Source organism: Hylobates moloch, unplaced genomic scaffold, assembly GCF_009828535.3.
Source record: "Hylobates moloch isolate HMO894 unplaced genomic scaffold, HMol_V3 SCAFFOLD_13, whole genome shotgun sequence".
NCBI classification, from domain to species: Eukaryota; Metazoa; Chordata; class Mammalia; order Primates; family Hylobatidae; genus Hylobates; species Hylobates moloch.
This window is the reverse complement of record NW_026652288.1, coordinates 97,202,995-97,228,627: the sequence shown is the minus strand read 5'-3', so window position 1 is coordinate 97,228,627 and position 25,633 is coordinate 97,202,995. Positions and strand designations below refer to the sequence as shown.

Sequence of the window (25,633 nt, the reverse complement as noted above, 5' to 3'; positions counted from 1 at the left end):
AGGGAGAGCCACCTTCAGGCCCCTCGAGTCTCGAACCGGAACCTCCAAATCCGAGACGCTCTGCTTATGAGGACCTCGAAATATGCCGGCCAGTGAAAAAATCTTGTGGCTTTGAGGGCTTTTGATTGGCCAGAGGCAGTAAAAATCTCGGAGAGCTGACACCAAGTCCTCCCCTGCCACGTAGCAGTGGTAAAGTCCGAAGCTCAAATTCCGAGAATTGAGCTCTGTTGATTCTTAGAACTGGGGTTCTTAGAAGTGGTGATGCAAGAAGTTTCTAGGAAAGGCCGGACACCAGGTGATTATTGCTGTTGCTGCCGCCGCTGCTGCTGCTACTGCCGCCGCCGCCGCTGTTGCCGCTGGTGCCGCTGCCGCCGCCGCTGCTCATGATCATTATTTTACCTTTTAATTCTTTTTTTTCCGCTCTTGCCAAATGCTTTGGCTCCAAGTTTTCTATGTGTATCTATTGATATAAATGTATATATTTATTTATTCTAGCTGTCAGGTGTTAAAATAAATGCCGAAGATTAGTCCCACGTCTCTCCCACTCTAGGATATAGATTGTTATGTATTTATTATTATTATTGTTGTCTTTGAGTGAATCGGCCGGTTTGGGGAGGCTTTTGCCACCCTCCCTGGTGTTGTTTTGGTTTTTGGAAAGGAGGTGGAGGAGAGGAAGGAGGGGAATTAGGGGGCGGCCGGAGCAGAGAGGACGAGACAGTGCTTGGGGGGTGATTCGGGCTAGTCTGGGGGCTGTCTGGCCCCAGACCGCGGAGAGGACGCGCGCTCGCGCTCTCGCTCTTTCTGCTGCTGCTTGCGTACGGCTTGTGATCTCCCTGGATTCGTGCGGCTGTGTTTTTTCCCTCTTTTCTCGCTTGCAAACTGCTTGCCTTGCTCCGTCGCTCCTGGCCTCCCCTTCCCTCCCTCCTCTTTTTCCTCGCCTCTTCTTCCTTCCCTTCCCCTGTCCTTCTGGGTAACTCCGGGAGGCAAAAAGGGAGGCTGCCCGCTCGCTCGCCCCGCTGGCTCTCTTCCATCGGCCTCGGTCTTTTAGATTCCCTGCCTTCGAGCCGAACCGAGATTTGGAAGGAAAAAATGCAAGCGAACTCCTCGGGTTTTTGTTTTTGTTTTTTTTTGGTCATAAATCCAGATGAGATGAAGTATCGTGTCTACTATTTCCTTTCAGAGCCGTGATCTTCCTAACGAGAGCCTAGTGTTTTGGTGTCCCCTGCCCCTGTGTTTTGGGGAGCTTGGGGGCGGGGATGTTGAACACTTTGAAAATTATTCTTTCTTGGTTGTAGTCGAAGGAGTCGGGAACCTCCGCGCGCTCTCCCTGCTCATCCCGAGGAGAGAGACTGATGGCGGGACAGGGCTTCTTGGGGTGGGTGGGAAAGGGGTGCGCACTGCACCTGCGATGCCTTTCAGTGTGCGGGGGGACTGAGAGAACCTCGACAGGACAGCCCGGGAGAACGAGAAAGGTGGCGGGATTTCTGGCCGCTGCGGTGTTTGTATTTTGGGCGCTGCGTGACTCTGTGTTGGCTCCCAATGGCTGTTGCCTCCCTTTCCTAAATTTTATTTTATTTTTTCCCATGGTGCAAGCTCTGTAAAAAGGGAACTGCGGGCCTGAGCGTAGTGGACGCCAGGCTTCAGATTCCGGAGGTCCTTACCTTGGGCGAGGAGAAAGACGAACAGAGCCCCAACCCGCGTTCCTTATGTGCAAGACTCAGGAGGAGAGAAGGGCACTTTGTGGCTGTGGCTGGGGGGACCCGGCGCGGGAGGAGCGGGCGCGGGCGCGAAAGGGAGATCTTTGTGAGTGATTTTGCAAAAATAGATTGCGAGGCTGGTTGGATTTGCAACCTGTGGCTCTCCTCGAGGGAGTAAGAATGGGGGAAGGCGCGGCGGCGGCGGCCCGGGGAGGGAGTGGGTAGAGTTGGAGCCTCAGAAATCGAGCTCCGGGGGCGGGCGAGGAGAAAGCGGGGGGGGGGGGGGGGAGGGGGCAGCAGGAGCTAGGGGCCACCCGGCTGCCGGATGTAGTGACCGTGGTAAATGTCTTGAGAACTGTGGGTTGCGTTGCCTTTATGATGCCGTGTTATTGGAACCCTGGCGAAAAATGGAACTAGTGTTGCAATAATGAGTTTTAAAGCTCCCCCATGGAAAACAAAAACACAACCAAACCGATTTTTTTAAAAAATGAAAAAAGACCCTCTGTGTTGTGTTCCCTCCTACGATGGTTGAGTTGGTGGCTGGGGTTTGGGGGTGGGGGGTCCTGACAGTTGAACAGATAAATGACCCCGAACCAGGTGCTGAAAGTCCCAAGCTGTTACAGGGCCCCTGACCACCTCAAAGAGCCAATCTTCACTCCACTCCCCCCCACCCCACGCCGGCCCCCGCCACCCCACAACCCGCCAGGATTTAATCTTTTATGGATTTTTTTTTTCAATCAGTTTATAGTTTCCAGGAGGAAAGTCTTGTAACGCTTTACTTTTTCTCTTCTTTTTTTAAAGTAAAGTGAGTGTCAGTAGATGTGTTTTTTACAGTCTGGATTTTTAAAAAAGTGGGGCAGGAGAGAGGGAACCAGGGAAAGAGCTGTTTAGAAATACAGTTTGTGGCTCTGAGCGATGCCACCGGCTTCCTCTACAGAGACTGCCAGTTTCCCTTTTTCTTTGCAAGGTGTGTGTGGTTTTAATAAATAACTTAAAAAAAAAAAAAAAAGAGGGGGCGGCAAGATCCATCAGGAGACAGGTATCTATTTTGCTCACTATTTACTACCAAGAGCCTTTGGCACTAGAACAGAACCTCGTAAATCTGCAGCCCAAGTTGAAGTTCATCTGGCCCTAGTCCACACGCTATTCCTGGAGGTAGCAAACATGAGCTCAAAGGAGAGAGATGAAATCACATTCTTGCTTTAAAATATATACTTTTTTTTAAAAAGACGAAAAGATATTTGTCTCTGGGGGAGGAGGAAATGGCGAACAGGTACCAGGAGATGCGCATTCCTTTACTCCAATGACTGCAGTTGAGTCTTCAGGCCAAAATAGAAACCTGTAGATGGGAACTCTCTCTCCACCTCCCCGCCCCGCCCGCCACCCCAAGCTTATAAATAGAAGTTTCCAGTATCCTATTTGGAAGACTTTCCAATACTAGAGGCCGAAGCATTGGCTAGTTTTAAGGGTCTGTTGATAGTGACAGTAAGGCTAGATGCTGTTCATAAAAACTAGGCGACTTGAAGGAGACAGCCAGAAAAAGTGGGAATTCTCCAATTGCCCCTTTCCTCTTCTTTTCAGTTTTGAAGGGTTTTATCCCAATGCTTTCTTGAAAAGACTAACTTATTCTGGGTTTGGTGGATAGGGATGGGACTCTAAATTCTTAAGTTGTCGTTTGCTGAGGCCTTGAAGAGTTCCAGTTATTGGTTGAGTAAATGGTAGCCATGGCTAGATGTCAAAACCCTTCCTTCCCACTATCCCCTACAGGGTAATGACACTCACAACCCACTTTGTTGTGAAAAACTTAGAGATTTAGAGGAGGCGGTGCAGCAGCGCCACCCCTCGGTGGGTGAAACTATTGGCAAAAGTCAATTTTTGAAAAATATTGGTAAGTGAACTTATGAAACATTTTTTCCCCCGGAGATTTAAAAAAAATAGGGGAGATAAAACTAACGGATAAAAGGACTTTGAAGTTTATCAAGTAGGGAAGAAAAATGTTGCTTTCCAACTAGGATGGTGTTATAATAGGCAACGTGGTTCTAATATATTTATATTTTTTTTGGTGGGGGAAGGGTGCCTGGTTGATTTTAAGTAGAAGAGTTCTCCAGGCGGAGGTTGCCCGGCCTTCCCCTGGATTGACTTCTCAGGGCATCTTAATTCTGCTGCCTGTCTGATACCGAAATAGGGAGGGATGTTTTGGTGTAAAACACCATAGTGGCTGGAAATGCTGTAGTTTTGCCGGCGGTGGCAGGACGTATATGTAGGGAGTGTGTTGAGGAGGTTTGTGGATGGCGTGGAGCAATGGTAGGTAGCCCTCTGTGAGTCAGCATCGAATGGCGCGTGCGGGTTTCCAGCACTGCGCAACAAGTGGGACCGCCGCTGCCGCCGCGAGCACAGCGAGGGTGCAGCGTAGTGGCAGAACTGGCTGGTTTCTCTTTGCCCCAGTGGAAACCAGGAACGGCCCCTCCCAACCCTCCCGATGTCCACTCCGAGACCCACAACTTCACCAAAAGACCATACCCGACTCCCCGCTCCCCCGCTTTGCCAGGCGCAGTGAGCCTGAGGGGGATCCCAGCACTCGGCCCCCAGCGCCCCTTTCCTCCGAGAAGATCAGGAGTTTATTCCCGACTTTCTTTGCTGGATGACCAGTGTTTGGCAAGAATCTCTGCCAATACCGTCGAGTGCCATTCTGCCTTTTGAAGACAAGTGCACCTTCTTTCCCTTCCCAGTACATAAAGCTTTTCGGAGGCTGGGGGGGAAATCAACTTACGATACATGAAACCAGCTCCAGATACCGCGTTGTGGTTGCTAGAGGCGGGAGCATCGGGAAGAACGGAATTACATCCACTAAATTAAATGTTTTCTAGCTTCGCTTTTAGAGGCAATCACACCCCCAACCCTCTTCCCCACCAGACAGAAAATAAAGAGGGGCGGTTAGGGGTCGGTGTGGAAGCTGCGGCCGCGCGGCGATTCTCGGACGGGCTGGCCTGCCACCTAGCGGTGGGCTGAGATCGAGTTCGCGGCCATGGGCGGTGGGCTCGCCGTTCCACCTCCCGGGCGGCGGTACCCTGACCAGATCTAGGACTGACAGAAGGAGGGCACCCTCCAATGGGGATGGCATACAACCTCCAAAGTTTTGACAAGAGGGATGAAAATCAAAAAGGCCTCGCTGCTCGCCCATCACTCAGCGATGAGCATCTATTTCCACTAAGAGAAACCACAAATAACCCGCTTCGAACACACCATCTTCCTGTCCCTGTGGCCCTTCTTAGGGGAAGTCGGTAGTGGAAGGATGCCATCTAGGAGCTCAGGGGCTTTGGGACGTACAACTCTGTTTTACAGTTGAGGAAACAGGCCCGACGAGGAGGCTTGTTAGTGGTGAGTTAGTGACTTAACCAGGACCAGATTTTAAGCTTCTGAATTTCATGTCAGTGACTGAAAGTCAAAGGCGGGTTTATCTCAGCTCCTTTGAAGTATTTATGAGAAAGGAGCGGCTGCCAGAACCATGAGTTTAACCTCTTAGGCCACCTTTGTTGCCAGTGTTCATTGGAAACCGCTCCCCAGGAGTCTTGGAGGATTTTTTTTTTTTTTTTTTAAAGAAAATATGGCCTAAGATTTCGGTAATAGACACGAAAAGCCTAGATGGTGCTGAAGGGTGTGGGTCTCAGAGCTCGGGGGTTTGCGTGTTAAGAGGGGCGTTAAGGCCTGGACCAAAGACTTGCAGGGGGAGCCTTGATTCTGAAATCGCTCTCTTCCCCTTCCTAACATCCTCTGCATAGCAGCCTGGCGAGAAACCGGGGGTGTGTGTGTGAGGGGGTGGGGGTCATGTGGATAGGCCAGAATTTGTGCCACAACAGTTCCTCCATAAAGTTTTCTTTCTCCGAGCTCGTGACTTAAGATGGCAAACGCGCGTCCGCATGCTGGCGGCCCCTAGCGGCAGCAGGCGCGTTCTGCAGCGGGAGACAGCGCCGTCTCCCCCGCCCGGGTCCGCGGGGATCGAGTTCGGCCTCTCCCACTGCGGGAGCCGGCAGAGGCCGCGTCGGAGAAACGCGCCTCTGTTCGGACTGGAAACGAATCTGGGAACGAGTTTGAAGCGCGGTCAAGTTTGACTCATCGCTTTCCAAGGACAGTTAGTGCCTTCCATCTTCATTAACGTGAATAAGGACCTTGGCTGACTTCTTTCCAGATCGGATTTTTAAAGGCATTGTTTGCTTGAGGAGATCATGCTTCTCCCCTCCCCCGCCAGCCTTTTTGCAAAGGCTGAGCCCAGTCCAGCCAGGACGGCCGAGGGATCTCTGCTCCGGGACGCGTTTTGCTGGCATTGTCTTCGGGCCCTTCTGGAAGGCTGTCTCGCGCTAAGCGGATGGGGAACGTCCCTTCTGCAACTCCTCTTCAGATCTTGATGATAAAACACATCCCTCTGTTTTATTGCATTTCCTAGAAGCTTGCAGGCTTGCAAGAGCACTGTTGGCAGGAAACGTGATAGAAATGAAAGTCAGGACATAATGTCCCCGAACACCTCGGTTATCCAAAGCGGCTGCCGAGGCCATCGCGTTATCAAATTCGCTTTTATTCACTGTCGTCTCCTGCACCCTCCCGTTCCCCAGCCAAGAGGGCGAAGAGTGTTTTCCCCCAAGAATAAAAACAGCTCCGCGATTTGACCTCATCCCCTGCCGCCGGACCACGGTGGTGTCTGCAGCCGTGCAGCTAGTTGGCTGAAACACTGCTGAAACCGGGAGCCCCACGGCAGGGCCCCTGATGCGGGGTTCACTACGGCAGTTCCAGCCTTATTAAAATTCCTTGTCCTTGTCCCTAAACAGTGCTTTACACTTTCAGATTTCCCTTTGGATTTTTCAGCGGGTTATTGGAGTTATTAGATTACCAATAATCCAACAGCCGGCCTAGCTAGAGAGGAGGGGGGAAGGGCGGAAGGCATTCTCCAAATCGGGAGGCTCTGGCCAAACTAGGTCAATGGGAAGGAGGGGAGGGGCGAGAAAGGGGTTGACGGTTTCAAACCTTGATGGAGGGCTCTCTCTAGCGTTAGGCAGCGGTAAAAACACCATTAGGTTTGAGCTCCCGGAACCACGGGACTCCTAATTTCCAATGCATGCACTTACTTAATTTTAACTTCCCAGATTCTCATCCCTACCCCCATATTAAATCCCAACCGTCTCTTTCACCTTTATCCCACCGGGCGAAGGGGTGAGAAAGCTTCAATGTAGGATTTTGAGGCCAAAGGCTCCGTCTTTGCAGACCGACTCTGACCCTTCCGCTTGCCGCAGAAGGGATGAGCGGCGCAGTGTGACGCCACTGGCTAGTTTTAGGACCAGACTGCGGCCTTTGTGGCTGAGTCTTTTGCTGTCCCCTGGCCTCCGAAAGCGCACCCCGGAGCCTGCTACCGAGACCAATTAGGACATGGCACCCGGGGGTTATAATTCCCGGGAGGGCTACAGGAAGGCGAGGCAACTTTGGAGAGTGCCAGTGCGCGCGCAGGGGTCGGGGCCCTGGCCTTTGCCGAGTCCAAGCTGTGTCTCTACGGTTTCGGGGAAATCGGATTCGGAAATCCTTACGGCTTGGCAGCTCCTATTCTAAAGACTCTGGGCGGAAACCAAGTGGAGCTGGGTTCCCGTTCTTGCCAACGTAGGCGGAAGGGGCTTTCTGTTTAGTTTTTCTCCAACCTTGCCTGGGGCGCCTATGATGGAGACCCTCGGCTCCTAGGGACTCCATCTTTTTGACCTTGAAGTCTCGCCCAAACATTCTCCTAAAAGAACGGGGATGAGGGAGAATGGAAGGCAAAAAGAGGGAAAAAAGCAAATAAACTTCGGAATCAGACAACTTAAAGTCTCGATATGAGCCTCGGATTGTATTCGAACTCCTAGGTTCTAGACCCAGCTCTGCTACTAACTTGTCTGACCTTCCCCATTTATAAACTGTTGTGGGTGAGAGGTTGGACTAGGTGAACTCTGAGAGCCCTGCACTCGGCGCGGACGAGGGATTTAGGGGAAAGTGTGCTGTATTCCCCGCGAGCCTTCCCCAGCGGCCCCGCCTCCCCGGGTGAATCCCCGGCGGCCAGCGCAGCGCAGGCAGCGATCCTGGCGGCTACCAGGGCCGGCAGCTTCCTGGAAAGTTACTTCTTGTTGGAGCCGGCGATAGGCAAAGTGTGTTCTGTGAAATCCGCAGGGCCGAGATTGACTACGTTCCGGGAATGAGAGGGCTGTGTCATTCCCCTCATTGCCCGCTGCCTTGACGGCGTAACAGGAAAAAAAAAAAAAAAAAAAAAAAAGGCATACACACAATGTTAGCTACCGAGGTGCACGAAAAGTTTTATTTGAATGTAACTAAATTAAGGGCCGCCACGGTCATACCACAAAGCCTCCGTCGCGCCTTGCGGGGGGCTTCGAGGTGGATCGCCCACGGGCGGGCAGTCCCTGGAAGACAGGTACGGAGTCGTCGGGGTGGGGTAGCGAAGTCTGCCTAGGCTTGCCCCGGCGCGCAGGGCTGGTGTTTGTGCTCTTACGTGTGAGCGAGAAAATGGGGCTTCCTGGTGCCAGCCCAGGGGAGGAGGGAGGAAAAGGATGGGGTCTTTTGTATCGGCTTGCTCTCTGGCTCTTAACCTCGCCTCTCGCTCTTCTCTCATTTTTTCTCTCTCTTTCTGTCGTTTCTGCTGTCTTCTCTCTCTCTTTGCTTTTTTTTTTTTTTGGTTCCTGTTTTCTTCCTCAATGGAAAGCTCTTTTAGCTCCTCTCAAGGAGCCTAGTTGGCTACGCACAAGGAAAGCGGCAAAAGAGATAAAGGGAGGAAGGGCAGAGAAAACATTTAACTCTCCCATGGTGGTTACTGACCCAGCCTGGGTGCGGGGAGATTGGGATGGGAAGTCCAGGTCTGGGGGCAGCCAGCAGTTGTCAGTTTCTCATTGACAGCCCTGCTCCTTGGAGATTGTTTTTGTGGGTAGTCTTGTGTGTGGCATTGATGGAATGGCTGAATCTAGGAGACGCGGCATGTCCAGAACTTGCTGGAAATTGGCTTTGAGATGTTGGGCAAGGCTTCTCACATGGAGCCTCAGTTCCCTCCCTAATAAAGCAGGGCTGTTATAAGGATAAGATGCAATCGTGAGGTGTGGGAAAGGACTAAGAGCTCTGTAAAAATACAAACCAAATGCTGGTGGTGCTTCCACACCTGCGGCATTTGGGGTGGGGATGGTGACAACATTACCCACACTCAACCCACACACTCAGGAGTTGGGGGGGCTGGTTCTTAAGAAGAGTTGGCTTACAAAGGAGTGAACTTGGGAAGGACCTGCGCCTCGTGTATGTACATTTGTTTTTGACCAGGCAGAGGCTTACGGTGAAAAGCCCAAGGCCTAGCTGACAGTGGACACAGGGGAATATGTTTGTTTGTTTCAATCCGCATCTGGAGTGAGTCATTGCCACTTGTCATGGTGAAATGGCAAATCTGGGCTTCCTGTGGTTCCAGAAGCCTGCGACTGGAAATCCACAAGTGAGCTGGTGGTTGAAGCTGGTTAAAGAACAGCCTAGGTATTCCAGAAGTGTTTGAGGATCCCTTCCATGAGGGAAGAGAGGAAAGTTTATAAGTAAACCTCCCACGTGTCTTCAGCTTTCTTTTGCAAAGGAGAAAATCCTTGAAGTTTGGTAAAGACCAAGTTAGTCTATCTCTCTTTGCCTATCTCGAGTTGGGCTGGGGAGAAGAGGAGATAGGTTCTTTTGTCTTTTTCTGTCTTCTCCCTTCCCCACTTCCTTCTCTTCAGTCCCCACTCGCTCACATGCACACACTAACCTTGGAGCCGATGGGATTGAGTGACTGGCACTTGGGACCACAGAATGTCAGAGTGTTTGGTTACAGACTCAAGGAAACCTCTCATTTTAGAGTGCTCATTTGGTAAGACTCAGCAGCCTGGAATGGGGCAAAGTGTTTGTGTGGGGGAAGGAACTTAAAAATGAGATTCACCCACATCAGGGTGCTGTCTTGCATGTTCTACAGCACGTAGGCTGATTTGGAAAGGGGACAGGAATTTGAGCCAGAAGACCTAGGGCCAGGTCACCAACCATGTACATGGCCCAACATGACCTTGTTGGCCTCAGGCCTCTTTACCCAGAAAATAGCTCTAAAGTTCTGCTTTTTTTTTTTTTTTTTTTTTTTTTAAAGGGGGGAAGACAGTTCAAATATTGTTTTGTTTTGCAGCCCATATTTGATCATAAATGAGGGTCTTACACCTGTGCTTTTAATGATTTTGTTTTAGAGAAGCCGGTTTGGAAGGAGGTACATATTTCATTAAATCTCTTTAAGGTTTAGTGCTCCCTGGCCAGTTCTCAGCTAAATCACATAGTTAAGTCTTTTACCAGCAGGGAGAAGCACAAACTTAGAAGCAATAGCATTCTGTCTTGTCTTAGACCCAGTAGGGAAGGGAGAGAACACTTTGAAAAAGAAGAGAAAGGTTTTCAAGGAATACGTAGACATGACATCTCAGGCTGTGTTCTGCAGAGTCTATATTCAGTCTTAATGTTTGAGATAGGCAGGAAATACTGCCTGTTTGTCTTGAGCAAGCCACTTGAACCCCTAAGTCTCAGTTTCATCGCCAGTGAAATAAGGATAAAGATATTGGCCCTATCGTCCTTGGGGAATCATTCTAAGACTTGAAAGATAATATTTTAGCAGGTTTTGAATGACATCCAGTGGTTTTAGGCCACGGACGGATCATTATTGTTAATGTTGACAGAACCATTTTTCTTATTTTTTCTTTCCCATAAACTCTAGTGGCCTTTGGATGGTATAAATTTTTTCTTTGAAGAAGGAAATATATGTATGTATGTATGTATAACTAATTAATGTATGCAATTGTACTCCCAGTACTCAGGATAAAAACATTATTATCTCATAGCTTCGGGTGCCTGTTGTTTCCGTAAGAGCAGAGCTGGAAAATGTTTGTTAGCTTGTGGTAAAACCACACCAGCTGGCAAGCTGCAACTATCAAAGCAAAACTAAATGTGTATGTCCCAAAATAAGACTATAGTGGACAATCTTACATTCGTTAAATCAATTTCTGTTTGCTTTCTTCTCTTCTCTGTAGGTTTTGAGCAAGATTTTGGACTGTGAAGCAAGGCATTGGGTAAGTAAATAAAATTATACGCTTTAAAATGTTGGGACAGAGTGTTTCTTTTGAATTTGCCAATACATGTGTTTCTGTGAACTTTGCCACTGTTCATTATATGAGACAAGGAAAACCAGTTCCCTCTATATCACTCCTAGTCCTCATCCTTCACCTCTGTATTAGACTGTCTTAACACTTGCATGGTCAATCATTCTGTTACTCTTTCTTTGTGTAAACTACTTTAGCCAGCTACTGTGCACCAACAATATGCTAGCTCCTCGAGGTACAAAAGTCAGGTAGCTCTAAAGCCTAACAGTAGAGAGAGACCGATGGTGACTGAGATGACGAAATAAGATACTTATGAGAATAGCTGTGAGTTTTGAGAACCTCCTATGAACGAGGAATGTATTTCTAACGTTTATAACCGCATAGGTATTACTACTTCCATTTGGGGCAAGCAAAGCCCCAAACCAGTAAACAACCTGCTTAAAGTCCCACAGCTAGCAAAAGGCAAGTCTAGCCTGATAATCTTAAAACACAGTGTCTCGACCGGGCGCGGTGGCTCATGCCTGTAATCCCAGCACTTTGGGAGGCCAAGTTGGGCTGATCACGAGGTCAGGAGTTTGAGACCTAGCCTGACCAACATAGTGAAACACCATCTCTACTAAAAATACAAAAAAATTAGCTGGGCGTGGTGGCAGGCACCTGTAATCCCAGCTACTCGGGAGACCGAGGCAGGAGAATCACTTGAACCGGGAAGGCAGAGGTTGCAGTGAGCTGAGATTGTGCTATTGCACTTCAGCCTGGGTGACGGTGTGAGACTCCGTCTCAAAAAACAAAAACAAAAACAGAAACAAAAAACACGGTGTCTCTCCATTGCAACATACTCACTGCCTCTCAGTGCTTGGCAGAGTATTTGGTATGTGGGAAAAACACTCAGCGAATATTCATTCCCTTTGCTTTTCCCCTAAAGGGCTTTCTATCCCAACTTGTTGGATAAAAGTTATTCTCCCCATTTTAAAACTACGAAGAATAATGGCCAGAGGTGGGCTATGAATTGTTCAAAGATCAAACCCAAGGGACCTGAGTTGCATTCTGTACCACAGCAGGCTGAGCCACCTGCTCTGATACCCGTGGCAAGCAGGAAACAGGTTCTGGAGGACTAACAGGATTTTGGCCTCTTTTTTCAAGTGAAGACAAAATGGCCTCGCCGGCTGACAGCTGTATCCAGTTCACCCGCCATGCCAGTGATGTTCTTCTCAACCTTAATCGTCTCCGGAGTCGAGACATCTTGACTGATGTTGTCATTGTTGTGAGCCGTGAGCAGTTTAGAGCCCATAAAACGGTCCTCATGGCCTGCAGGTGAGGGATCTGAAAGGAAAGGGTGGGTGAGTCCAAGTGGGGTGATGGCGCTGGCAGCCAAGCAAGGCAGAACACGTAGGCCTTTTACTGCATCTGGGGTGACGTCTTGCTTTGTCTCCAGATCTCAGCACCATGGCCTGGCACAGTAGGATCCCAAGTGAATAAATGAATGAATTGATGAATGCACTTTTAGAAAAGAAAGAGTCATGTTCTGTGGGCATAGAGGGAGAAAGATTATATACTGCCCCAAGAAAGGATGTGTTTGGGGCAGACAATGGAGAATAACTTCAGTTAACCAGTGAATAAATGACAAAAGATTTCAAATGAACTTTCTTTGTCTTTAAGTAGCTTAAGCAAGTTAATTTGAAATAGTTTGCTCTTTTATGCTATAAATGTATTTATTTTATGCTACAACTGAATTTCCATGGGTGTTCAGAGTATACGTAAGACTTAGACTAAACTAGCTGATTCTTCATGTTTATCAAGTATTTCGAGTTTTCAAAGCAATTTTATATTACATGATATCATCTCCCTGGATCTTTTTAGTAGCCTTCGGTGTTCTGCATTGCACTATTGCCTTCATTTTATAGATGGTAAAAGGAAAGCACAGGGAGGTTAAATGATATAGAATCAGGGATCTCTATTGCTGTTTGAAAACGTATCCAACATCTACTCTAAGCACCTGATTTTTAATAGTGGAAATAACAGAGGCTTATAGAGAGAGAAAAATAATAGATAATGTTTAGTGAATGCTTACTATATGCCAGGCATCATTCTATATCCTTCACATTTTCATTCTTGCCACAACACTATAAGGCAGACACGATTGTTCCTCCTACTTTGAAGATGAGTAAAGCAAGATGCAGAGAAGCTAAATATCTTACCCAAAGTTGCATAGCTACTTGGTGGAAGTCTGGCTCGCTTCTGGCAACCCACTCAGAAAAAGTAGAATCGAGAATCAAGATGATAGCCCAGAATTCTTCCTTACAATTGAGTACTCTTTCCACCACCAGACAGCATGGCACCTGGAGGCATTGCTTGGGGTTTGACTTGGTTCTTCTAGGAGTAACAGACTCTCTGTTAATCTATGGACTTTGATAAAAGCAGTAGAGTATAGATGTAGGCATATTTTTATTTATTTGTCATTCATACTGAAATTCTAAAAAAAGATAGAATTTTAAAAATAAGTATAAATGCAGTGGAACAAGAGGGAATGCTTATACCAAAGATAGACTAAGAATAGTTACTGCAAATGGGGGCTAAATTTAACTCTGGTAATCCGTACAGTTAAGACTAAAAGGAAAACAGGCCCTGTGACTTTAAGAATATTCACTTAACCCCTCTGATCTTAGTTCTCCTATTTGTAAAGGTAGAGAATGATAGTACCTACCTTGCAGGGTTGTAAGGAGCAAAGGATAATGTATGTAAGGTGCTTAATGACTCTCTGACATTTGGTAAGCTCTCCATAAATAGCAGCTATTATTAATTACCATAGAAGTTCTGGAGGTAGACCCAGGGGAAAGGGGCTGAGTATCAGTGCTGACTGTAAGGGATCACAGATTCTATATGTCTACTATAGTGGGACATTTGTTTGTTTTACAGTGGCCTGTTCTATAGCATCTTTACAGACCAGTTGAAATGCAACCTTAGTGTGATCAATCTAGATCCTGAGATCAACCCTGAGGGGTTCTGCATCCTCCTGGACTTTATGTACACATCTCGGCTCAATTTGCGGGAGGGCAACATCATGGCTGTGATGGCCACAGCTATGTACCTGCAGATGGAGCATGTTGTGGACACTTGCCGGAAGTTTATCAAGGCCAGGTGAGTTGCTACCCGGGTGGAAGCCTCGGAGATGGAAGAGATAGTCCTCGATCCGAAACCTTTGATAATTCATGCATACAGAAAAAATACTCCTCTATGATTTGCTGCAACCCACATTTCCACTCTTGTTGCACACTTCTGCTGTTCTTAACTCTTGTGCCCCAGGCAGACTTAACTCCTGTGGCTGTACAGATATGTCCTATGCACTACTGCATCTTGCTTTCTTCCATTCACTTAATATACCCTCTCCTCCCACCCATCCTGCAAGGCCAATCTCGGATGCCAGCTCTTCCGTGGAAGTTTTTCTGGTTACCACTTTTCCTCCCTCAGCTCTTCCTCTGTGTTGCGAAGCATTTTGCCTGTGCTTTCAACTTTCCTTCTATTTTAATATTTGCATATGTATTTTAGTTCTCCTTTAGACTCCTATTATAACTATTTACATATGTGCCTCAGTTCCCTACCAGACTGTGGGCTGCTCAAGGTTATAGGAGCTATCTTACTCACCTTTTATGTCACGCTGCTCCTACTAGGCAGGACATTTATTGAATTGAATTGAGTTCACTGAGTTTAATCTCCTACCTGAGGGGTGATAAGACATGACCTTCATTTAAAGGTGAGGAACTTGAGATCCAAAGAAGTGAAGAGCTTCACTGAGTGGAACAGAGACTCAGAGCTTAATTTCTTTAGAACCATTTGATCCAGCCATGCTAGGGTGATTGCATCCTCGCTCAGACAGAAGGGTTTTCCAGGCTGTGTTTGAAAACCTCCAGGAGCCAGGAACTCAGTGTTCCCAGAACCACACAGCATACCTTGGACCGTTAGAAAGCTTCTCTTTTTGGCTTCTCTTTAACCACCTTCTTGTTTCTAGCTCTGTTGACTGTGATCATGGTGAGCTTGCTTATTTATTTCACCCACATGATGTTCCTTCAGGTATATACAGCTAGAGTTCTTTGTCTCCTGTGGGTGATGATGGTGGCAAGATCATCATTGCTGTCATTTACAAGTACTTTCAGTGGGTCAGGCCCTGTGCTTAGAATGTCTGAGTAACTTGCTCCATGTCGCCTAGCTGCTAAGTGGCACAGCTAGGTTTGCAAACCAGGTCTGGCTGCTCTAGACCAGGGATTCATGCGTTGGCATTTGCCGCCTGTTCTTTATATAAACTTTCATCAGCATCTGGGACAAGTTCTTTCTTCAGTAGGTTACTCGTTCGTGTGTGATCCTCCAAAAGTGTCGTACCAACATTGTATAAATTCTTTTCCTGTTTCCCTATGTGTAAAATGGAGATAATAATAACCGCCTTTCCTTCCTTTGAGGATTTTGCATGGGTGAAATGAGATAAGGGCTTTGAAAGTTTTATGTGAGCTATAAAATTTTATAACATCAGAAGAGCTATAGATTCACACACATGCATAGACATGTGCCTTAAACATACAAGATTATGTCTAATCAGGCACAGATCATGCCGGTAACTCACTTCCCTTCTCTGGGCCTCAGTCTTCCCAATTGTAGGCTAGATTTCCAGGCTTCTAGCATAAATGCGTTGTAATTGTATTCACTGCCCCACAGCCACGTCACCCATGTCTAGCTAGTTCAGACACAGATGTGGTTATGTAAGTGTCACTGGAAGGCCATCTATTTCACAGTTCTCACTTGGGGCCGGTGTCTTTCCTCTTGTTTTCTTTCACAGTGAAGCAGAGATGATTCCTGCCATCAAGCCCCCTCGTGAAGAGTTCCCCAACAGCCGGATGCTGATGCCCCACGACATCATGGCCTATCGGGGTCGTGAGGTGGTGGAGAACAACCTGCCACTGAGGAACGCCCCTGGGTGTGAGAGCAGAGCCTTCGCCCCCAGCCTGTACAGTGGCCTGTCCACACCGCCAGCCTCTTATTCCATGTACAGCCACCTCCCTGTCAGCAGCCTCCTCTTCTCCGATGAGGAGTTTCGGGATGTCCGGATGCCTATGGCCAACCCCTTCCCCAAGGAGCGGGCCCTCCCGTGTGATAGTGCCAGGCCAGTCCCCGGTGAGTACAGCCGGCCGGCCTTGGAGGTGTCCCCCAGTGTGTGCCACAGCAATATCTATTCACCCAAGGAAACAGTCCCAGAAGAGGCACGAAGTGATATGCACTACAGTGTGGCTGAGGGCCTCAAGCCTGCTGCCCCCTCAGCCCGAAATGCCCCCTACTTCCCTTGTGACAAGGCCAGCAAAGAAGAAGAGAGACCCTCTTCGGAAGATGAGATTGCCCTGCATTTCGAGCCCCCCAATGCACCCCTGAACCGGAAGGGTCTGGTTAGTCCACAGAGCCCCCAGAAATCTGACTGCCAGCCCAACTCACCCACAGAGTCCTGCAGCAGTAAGAATGCCTGCATCCTCCAGGCCTCTGGCTCCCCTCCAGCCAAGAGCCCTACTGACCCCAAAGCCTGCAACTGGAAGAAATACAAGTTCATCGTGCTCAACAGCCTCAACCAGAATGCCAAACCAGAGGGGCCTGAGCAGGCTGAGCTGGGCCGCCTTTCCCCACGAGCCTACACTGCCCCACCTGCCTGCCAGCCACCCATGGAGCCTGAGAATCTTGACCTCCAGTCCCCAACCAAGCTCAGTGCCAGCGGGGAGGACTCCACCATCCCACAAGCCAGCCGGCTCAATAGCATCGTTAACAGGTGATTTCAGAGACTGTCTGGGTCTGAGGTCAGGGGTTACCTGGGCAGGGTTCCGTGTCATTTCTTCTGATGGATGCAGGGGTTTCTTCTTTTCTTGCCTGAATTGCTGAGCCTATTAGAGGTGTGGAATCAGTGCCTATAGATTGAGTTAGTCTAAGTGAGGAAGTATATTACACTTAAGTAGTGTATATTTTTTCATAGCCAGAGAGATAATTCCCTTCTGGGGCAGAACAGCATTCTGTAAATCCCACAGGCACTTCCTGTGGTCTTGATGTGGCAGGGGACCATCCTACTACCCTTGGACTGAGAGGGATTGTGGGCTGCGGGGAAGCTCTGGCTCAGTTTGACCCTGGTCAGTGATCTTTCCGCAGATACTGTTTGGAGATAAACTTGAGGACAACGCTGGGGTCTCAGAGCCTGAGTGGGCAGCCCAGCTCTGGCCTCTGGGCTTGCCCGCACACAGGGAGGAGAGGGTGGTCTTGAGGCCCTGCCCCAGGTGCTGAGGCTGTCTTTACTTCTGCCCACAGGTCCATGACGGGCTCTCCCCGCAGCAGCAGCGAGAGCCACTCACCACTCTACATGCACCCCCCGAAGTGCACGTCCTGCGGCTCTCAGTCCCCACAGCATGCAGAGATGTGCCTCCACACCGCTGGCCCCACGTTTCCTGAGGAGATGGGAGAGACCCAGTCTGAGTACTCAGACTCCAGCTGTGGTGAGTCCCTTTCCCTCCCTCCTCTTGTCAGGGAGGGGGAAGGCCCCTCTGCTCCATAGGTTTTGTGCTCCATTTTACTTATGCTGTTGTCTCTATTGGAGCAGTCCTCAATTGGAAGTCCACTGGCACTCCAAGTCGCCAGCCGTTCATCCCACGCTTCGCTTCTTAGGGAACTGGGCTAACCAAAGCAAGGGATGGGGTTTTAGAGCTGATCTGGGGTAATCAAGACTTACCATACAGTCTTTTTAGCTTCACGCCAGCAAAAGTAGCTTGTGGGGCTGGCTGTAACTCCCAGAGCTTTCTCCATTCCTCAATACCAGAACAACTAGGACTGACCTGTGTGCATGTTATTCTGTGCCAGGCTGTACATTGTGTAAGGAGAAGCATCTGACCTTATTTATTCTTGTATCCCCCATAGGTAGTAGTAAGTCCCTAGCATGGAGTAGGAACTCAGTAATATTAGTCGAGTTAAAAAGTTGAAGAGAATTATTAAATTGGAGTTTCTGGATAGTCGGTGGTTGGCATTTCCAGTTTTTACCAGACAAAAAAAGTCTAATTATTCACCCAGCTCCGGCTACAGTAATGGAGCCCAGTAGTACCTAATCAGGGTTAAATCACCGTGACTTGTCATTTTCAAATTGTTACAACAAAGGAAAAAATAAATCAGCTGCTTACACCAAGAGATTTGGCACAGGGTCATGGACCCATAGATGGGAGCGCGAGGGCTGTCCCCTCCTGCCCCCTGGCTAGTTTGCCTTTGCTCTGCACTCCAGTTCTTTTCCTCTGGACCTCTGTTCCCACTTCCACCATCACTTTGGTCTCCCAATCTCACAGGAGGATTCGGAGACATGAAATCCAAATAGGTGCAAGGGTGACCACAGAGTGTTCATCATTAATTCCTCCTTCAGTGACCTCAAAGCAGAATTGAATTTGACCTATATCTTACATTCCTGGAATGCTTTGTGTTTTATTTTGTGTAATATAATATCCTCCTGTGAGGTAGGCAGGACAGGGATTTATTATCTGACTTTGAAGACAGAGATACAGAGAGAGGCTCAGAAAAGGGTCTTGCCCTAGGGCTTCTGTGTATAAATGTAAGTAAAACTGTAAACTTATTTTTTAAAATCAATTCTCAGAGCTCTTGGGGAAAGAAAATCTCTGTTGAGCTTTCCTCAAACTGGTGCAGGCCCTCTGAGCACCTATTTGTTTGAGCTTCCCTTCTGTACCTTAATCCATCTCCTTTTTCCCTTCTCTATGGCTAAGACTCTAAATGCTAAGAAAAATAAAGTCCCCACAGATCCTTTGCTCTGAGCTCCCATGAATGTCGGGTGGGTGAGTGAGGGACTGAGGGTTCAGTTTGGCACAGGGGGTAGCTACGGAGGAGAGCGGCCTTAGAGCCCTACCTCCCTTCCTCGTGCTGACTTTGGTGTCCCCCTACCACCCTCCAACAGAGAACGGGGCCTTCTTCTGCAATGAGTGTGACTGCCGCTTCTCTGAGGAGGCCTCACTCAAGAGGCACACGCTGCAGACCCACAGTGACAAACCCTACAAGTGTGACCGCTGCCAGGCCTCCTTCCGCTACAAGGGTAACCTCGCCAGCCACAAGACCGTCCATACCGGTATGGCCCTGCCCCACACGACCCGAACTCTCCACAGTTATTGGGGCAGGACAGGGAGAGGATCCCAGAGAAAGCTGTGTGGAGCCTGGAGACCTGGTGGGGCAAGGCAGGAGGCAGGCCCCATCCTGGCCTGAACGAGGGGCCTAGCCCTTTCTTGTCTTTGCTTAGTGACTTGACTCATCCACTCCCTGTATCTTTTGTCTTTCCTCTGAGATGCTCTATCCTGCTTTTCTGCCTTTGCTGGGGTCAGAAGTGTTAATCCCACTGTACAGGTGAAGAGACTAAGTCTGGGAAAGATAAATAGATTCGATTTTTGTAAAGCCAGAAAAAAAAAAAAAGCCTGTTGATTTGTTTCAATGACTTGTTCCTTATCAACTCACATTCCTTTACCGGGTAGCTTCTCATGACCTGATTGTTGTTTACAATCTACTCTCTTAGTACTGTAAATGGCCCTATTATCTCAGAAACTTGCCATGAAGGAAGGTTCAGCCATTCTATTGGTTTCCTCTGCCTGAGCATCTACTCAGACCCAAGCCCCACCCCTCTTGCAAATGGAATCCAGCTGTAGTTGCCACAAGTGGAAAAATATGTTTGTTCTAAAAGAGAGAAACTAGAGCAGCCTGATTGTGTCTCCCTGGTGAATGAGTTGATGAGTGAATCTGTCTTATCCAAGGGAAAAACTGGAAGAACCTTCCCAGGTAATCTGAAGTAGCCCCTCAGGTTCCAGAGAGGGAAACAGGCCCAGAGAAGGAGAGTGACTTGTCCAGGTTCCACAGGCAGATAATCCTAATGACAAAGCTGGTTCTAAAGCCCAGGCTTCCTGGAACCTCCCCCTCTCCTATCCCACACCTGGCATTGTTGCTACTCCATGCCACCACTTGTTTCTTGGCCCTGGTCCCCTGCAAGGCATGCAGGTGTGTGTGTGAGAGAGGGCTGGCCGGCGTGGGGGCAGGCCCCTGGATACTCTCTCTGACATTCCCTAAGGGAAAGGAAAACACAAGTGGCCTCAGGGAGGAGCAGCCTGCTTAGAAATCCAGGAGCCAGGGACTGCAGAGACCTTCCTTATTGAATCTGGCTTTTCTTTTTCCCTTTTTCTTGGTAATAGGTGAGAAACCCTATCGTTGCAACATCTGTGGGGCCCAGTTCAACCGGCCAGCCAACCTGAAAACCCACACTCGAATTCACTCTGGAGAGAAGCCCTACAAATGCGAAACCTGTGGAGCCAGATTTGTACAGGTGAGCAGAGTGGCCTGGAGAAAGGCCCACTCCGTCGCTGTGTGCCGATGAGGGGCTGCCCAGAGGCCTGCAGCCAACCCAGAAGACGTCTCACGCTTTCTTCTTCATTCAGGTGGCCCACCTCCGTGCCCACGTGCTCATCCACACTGGCGAGAAGCCCTATCCCTGTGAAATCTGTGGCACCCGTTTCCGGCACCTTCAGACTCTGAAGAGCCACCTGCGAATCCACACGGGAGAGAAACCTTACCATGTACGTAAGCCTCTTGAGGCCGCTCTCTTGGCCTGCGGGGATGTGGAGGGCAGGGAAGGAGGTGGAGCCGGGAGGCAGTGGAACTGTCTGCTCCCATCTCAAGCACACAGTGGGGCAACAACTACGCTAATGGTTGGAAGACCTAGATCTGGGCCTGATGGTCAGACACCCTGCTTGACCTTGGCCCAAGCCTTAGGGGACTCATCTTTAAAATAAGGGTATTGGACTAGGTGATCTGGGCCTTAGGAGAGGAGTCTAGACTGTGGATACATAGACTTGATTCACTCCACCTAGATTCATTCATTTCACAAATACTTATTGATTGCCTACTGGACACCCCATACTGGGCTAGATGCACATTTAAGAGGAGCTCAGGTGTTTGAGAAGGAACAGTCTTGGGAGCAAGAGAACAAAAAGAATGTTGTAAGAATTAATGATGTTACAAGAAAAAATATAAAAAAAAAACATAGAGAAGGTCATTTTAAGAAAGAGGAGGCGGCCAGTCGTGCAGCACGACACTGTGGATAGGTCACTGGGATTGGAGTGTTCTAGGGTGGAGTCTCGGCAGCTATAGCCTGTGTGCCAATGTTTGAATATTCCATGAACTAGGAATGGTTTTTACAATTAAAAAGTAAAAGAATATTTTGTGCCATATGCAAATTATATGAAATTTAAATTTCATTGTTCCTAAGTAAAAGGTTATTGGAACACAGCCACGCTCATTTGTGTAATTTTGCCTATGGTTGCTTTGAGGAGTTGATGACATCCTTCTAGGTGGCGATGAGACAAAGAAGTAATCAATGAATGTTAACCTACATACCAGAGGTTAACCTGCAAAACGTGATTATTTTTGTTCACTTGTTGATCAAGCTGTGAGTGAATATCTTCTTACCTGCTGTTTGGGCAAATTCGTTATCCTCTCAGTACCTTAATTTCCTAATCTGTAGAGTGAGTTTGATAATAGTATCTACTTCATGGAGTTGTAGTATTAACTAATTATTAAAGTGTTGAGGATAGCACATAGTAATAGTAAAATAAATATCTGCTATTATGATGATTTGCTAGAATTTTAGATGCATAGGATATCAGAGTTGAGAATGACTTTCAGCTTGTATTGACCCAGGCCATTCAGAAGGGAGATCCAAGGCCCAGAGAGAGAAATGACATGCTGGGGACACATAGCGATGAATGGCATAGATACAGTAGACCCTGTGTCCCCCAAGACCAGAGATTTTACACATGGCCCTGCTCATTTTTTATTTGTCTTCATCTATTTCCATTTTCACTTGAAAACATATACTCTATCTGAACATATTTTATTACCCTTTTTGTTTTAGAATAGTTTTAGATTTATAGAAAAGTTGCAAAGATTGTACTGAGGGCTCCTACATGCACCCATTTTATCCTATTGTTAACAACGTTAGTTCCATACATTTGTCACAACTAATGAACCAGTACTGATATATAATTATAAGCTAAAGTTCATACGTTACTTACATTTTCTTTGTTTTTATCTAAGAATGTCCTTTCTCATTCAAGGTCTCATCTAGATTACCCCATTACATTTAGTCATCCGTTTTACTTTTAAGTAGCTTTTATCTCAACTAAAGCGCTTATTACCCATTCATTGAATTAAATCAAGAAATGGCTCCACTTGCTAATGTTTAGTTAGCTTATCTAAGATATATACCCTAGGAAAGAATATAACTGCATTTAAAAAAAATTTACGCTAGACTCCAGAATTTCCGTGAATTCAGACTGATCTAGTCCATTTGTCCAGATGTGTTCAGATTAGTTGCATAATTTGAATAAGAGGTATATTCTGTTAGGTACTAGGAAGATTATAAAGTTTAGAAAAAAATAGCCACTGCCCTCAAAGTGTTACCCACTGAAGAAGGATCCATGCACACGGAGGGCTGTGTGGTAAAGGTAGAAATCTTACAGAGGCTCAAAGGAAAACAGGGATTATTTTCATCCTTGAGAGATTCAGAAATGCCTTAATAATTAGAGGAGTTTGCATCTAACTGCACTTTTGGATAAGACTTGAACTTGTGGAGTTAAGGCAGGGAAGGACATCTCTAGCAAGGGAGAGGCAGAAGCAGCACTTGGGAAAGCAGGGAACGGACATTTGCAGAACGCTAGCTTATCTGTTGGCAGAAGCCCGGATGCATATGGGTTCTTAACCTGGCCTTGGAGAGGCAAGAGCTGCCCCAGTCCCTTGGAGGGAGAATCTTTCCTCTCTGGGTCTTTGAGCAATGACACCTTTCTTGGGTTGATGACAGCTAACAGTTTGCTTCTGATATCCCTGCAGTGTGAGAAGTGTAACCTGCATTTCCGTCACAAAAGCCAGCTGCGACTTCACTTGCGCCAGAAGCATGGCGCCATCACCAACACCAAGGTGCAATACCGCGTGTCAGCCACTGACCTGCCTCCGGAGCTCCCCAAAGCCTGCTGAAGCATGGAGTGTTGTTGCTTTCGTCTCCAGCCCCTTCTCAGAATCTACCCAAAGGATACTGGAACACTTTACAATGTTCATCCCATGATGTAGTGCCTCTTTCATCCACTAGTGCAAATCATAGCTGGGGGTGGGGGGGGTGGGGGTCGGGGCCTGGGGGATCGGGAGCCGCAGCAGCTCCCCCTCCCCCACTGCCATAAAACATTAAGAAAATCATATTGCTTCTTCTCCTATGTGTAAGGTGAACCATGTCAGCAAAAAGCAAAATCATTTTATATGTCAAAGCAGGGGAGTATGCAAAAGTTCTGACTTGACTTTAGTCTGCAAAATGAGGAATGTATATGTTTTGTGGGAACAGATGTTTCTTTTGTATGTAAATGTGCATTCTTTTAAAAGACAAGACTTCAGTATGTTATCAAAGAGAGGGCTTTAATTTTTTTAACCAAAGGTGAAGGAATATATGGCAGAGTTGTAAATATATAAATATATATATATATAAAATAAATATATATAAACCTAAAAAAGATATATTAAAAATATAAAACTGCGTTAAAGGCTCGATTTTGTATCTGCAGGCAGACACGGATCTGAGAATCTTTATTGAGAAAGAGCACTTAAGAGAATATTTTAAGTATTGCATCTGTATAAGTAAGAAAATATTTTGTCTAAAATGCCTCAGTGTATTTGTATTTTTTTGCAAGTGAAGGTTTACAATTTACAAAGTGTGTATTAAAAAAAAAGAACAAAAAAATCTGCAGAAGGAAAAATGTGTAATTTTGTTGTAGTTTTCAGTTTGTATATACCCGTACAACGTGTCCTCACGGTGCCTTTTTTCACGGAAGTTTTCAATGATGGGCGAGCGTGCGCCATCCCTTTTTGAAGTGTAGGCAGACACAGGGACTTGAAGTTGTTACTAACTAAACTCTCTTTGGGAATGTTTGTCTCATCCCATTCTGCGTCATGCTTGTGTTATAACTACTCCGGAGACAGGGTTTGGCTGTGTCTAAACTGCATTACCGCGTTGTAAAATATAGCTGTACAAATATAAGAATAAAATGTTGAAAAGTCAAGCTGGCTTGGTCTGGAGGGCTTTTCTTGCGTTGGAATGGGGCCTGGCCTGTGTCTGGCTCCCTCAGTTCCTAACCTAGTGGAAAACGCTCTTGGAGGGAAGGGGCTGCTGACTGCTGCATTCTAAAAAAGGAGCGTCTTTTGAGATGAGGCTGGGTTCCTGGTACCTTGGCATGAACGCACATTTGGATCCCAGCACCAGGAGGGACTGCGGACTCCAGGCCCTTTCTGAAGAGCTCAGGTGGGAGATTTTGGAAGGACCTCCCACTCAGCTCTATGCTAAGCATTTTTGTTTTGTTTTGTTTTTTGTTTTTTGAGACAGAGACTCGCTTTGTCTCCTAGTCTGGAGTGCAGTGGTGCGATCTCAGCTCACTGCAACCTCCGCCTCCTGGGTTCCAGTGATTCTCCTGCCTCAGCCTCCCAAGTAGGTGAGATTACAGATGCACGCCACCATGCCCAGCTAATTTTTTGTGCTTTTAATAGAGACGGGGTTTTGCCATGTGGGCCAGGCTGGTCTCAAACTCCTGACCTCAGGCGATCTGCCTTTCTCAGCCTCCCAAAGTGCTGGGATTACAGGTGTGAGCTACCATGCCCGGCCTAGGCTAAGCATTTAATGACTTCCCTCCTAGCTCTGCTGACACATAGATAGGCATCTCTTCTTCCTCTGGACCTCAGTTTGCCCGGTCTTGGAATTGAGAAGGCCCATCTTGCTTTCTGGCTTCACGAACAATTTCTCTCCACTCGGCTCATGGGGCAGTATGAAGGCATGTGGCCCCAGAAATATATTTCTCAGCCTGAGTGCATCTGGGGCTTTTTGGTGTCTGCTGGGTGATTGGCAGACATCTGCAGACTCAGAAGCTTTATGAAGGGTTAGTGGCCAAGCAAACCTCCAACCCTGCAGAGGTGCTCTGTCCCAAGAGCCCTGCGGTAGAGCTCAGCCACCTCCTCCAGTGTGACTTGGGACAAGCACTTTCCCTCTGGGTCCCCTTTCCAACCTGCTATGAGAGTGAACTACACCACTTATGATTCCCTGATTCAGATGCAAGTTCACCCTAGCTTGCTTTGGCATCTAGTTTTATTTTACCTCAAAAAACCCCAAGGATCAAGTTTGACCTGAGAACAGTGAGGACAAGTGTGGTTCTGGTCACTGGCCCAGAGGAGAAGCCTGCACACCCCATTTCCTGTTCCTAGGTGGCAGTGGGGAGAGCGTGTGGAGTTGAGCCTGTCCCCAGGGCCATGGGCCCACTTGTTGGGCAGTCGTGTCCCTTGGCAGTGCCTTTGCAGCAGGCTCCGAGCACGTGCTGGGAAGCTATGGGAGCTGACCACCCAGTGCCCCACAGAGAGCCTCAGAAAGGCACAGCACCCTCTGCCAGCTGCATGGCCTTTCAGCTCAGGTTTCCTTTGAAAATGACTTTAAAGGACTTGCCAGCTCGAGGCCTCAACTCACCCTGCTCTTTGAAAAGGGAGAAAATGATCCCTCTGCTCCCATAGAAACTTGGCAGAAGAACTTACAAAACAGACAGCTTCAGGAACGACAATTCACAGGCCTAAGGGAAGCTGGCCCCAGGGTCCCTTTGCTCCCAAAGTACCTCCAAGTTTGTTTGCATTTCATTACTGTTTAATAGAGAGATGGAGGGGTGAGGGCAG

At 47.8% G+C, this 25,633-nt stretch overlaps 1 protein-coding gene across 7 annotated transcripts; it reads left to right on the top strand.

The window, feature by feature from the left end:
• The first annotated feature begins 166 nt into the window (after positions 1-166).
• Positions 167-23,988, top strand: BCL6 (BCL6 transcription repressor). Of its 7 annotated transcripts, none has more exons than XM_032171886.2 (10): positions 200-295; positions 10,781-10,819; positions 11,993-12,163; positions 13,766-13,987; positions 15,675-16,646; positions 17,174-17,358; positions 18,810-18,977; positions 20,083-20,213; positions 20,326-20,463; positions 22,775-23,988. In XM_032171886.2, exons 3-10 carry the CDS (start codon positions 12,003-12,005, stop codon positions 22,916-22,918), a joined length of 2,121 nt encoding a protein of 706 aa, XP_032027777.1. In that variant the 5' UTR covers positions 200-295; positions 10,781-10,819; positions 11,993-12,002; the 3' UTR covers positions 22,919-23,988. The 7 variants fall into 7 exon arrangements, with proteins under 7 accessions (XP_032027781.1, XP_032027782.1, XP_032027777.1 ...); XM_032171888.2 differs by lacking the exon at positions 200-295 and adding an exon at positions 2,027-8,136; XM_032171887.2 differs by lacking the exon at positions 200-295 and adding an exon at positions 8,154-9,591.
• Positions 23,989-25,633: the final 1,645 nt, after the last annotated feature.

Bases quoted from the DNA above. Each gene is read 5' to 3' on its own strand.
- BCL6 (XM_032171886.2), top strand. From the start codon at position 12,003: ATGGCCTCGCCGGCTGACAGCTGTATCCAGTTCACCCGCCATGCCAGT. The intron at 13,988-15,674 runs GTGAGTTGCTAC...TTTCTTTCACAG, and splicing joins CGGAAGTTTATCAAGGCCAG to TGAAGCAGAGATGATTCCTG. The intron at 20,464-22,774 runs GTACGTAAGCCT...ATATCCCTGCAG, and splicing joins CGGGAGAGAAACCTTACCAT to TGTGAGAAGTGTAACCTGCA.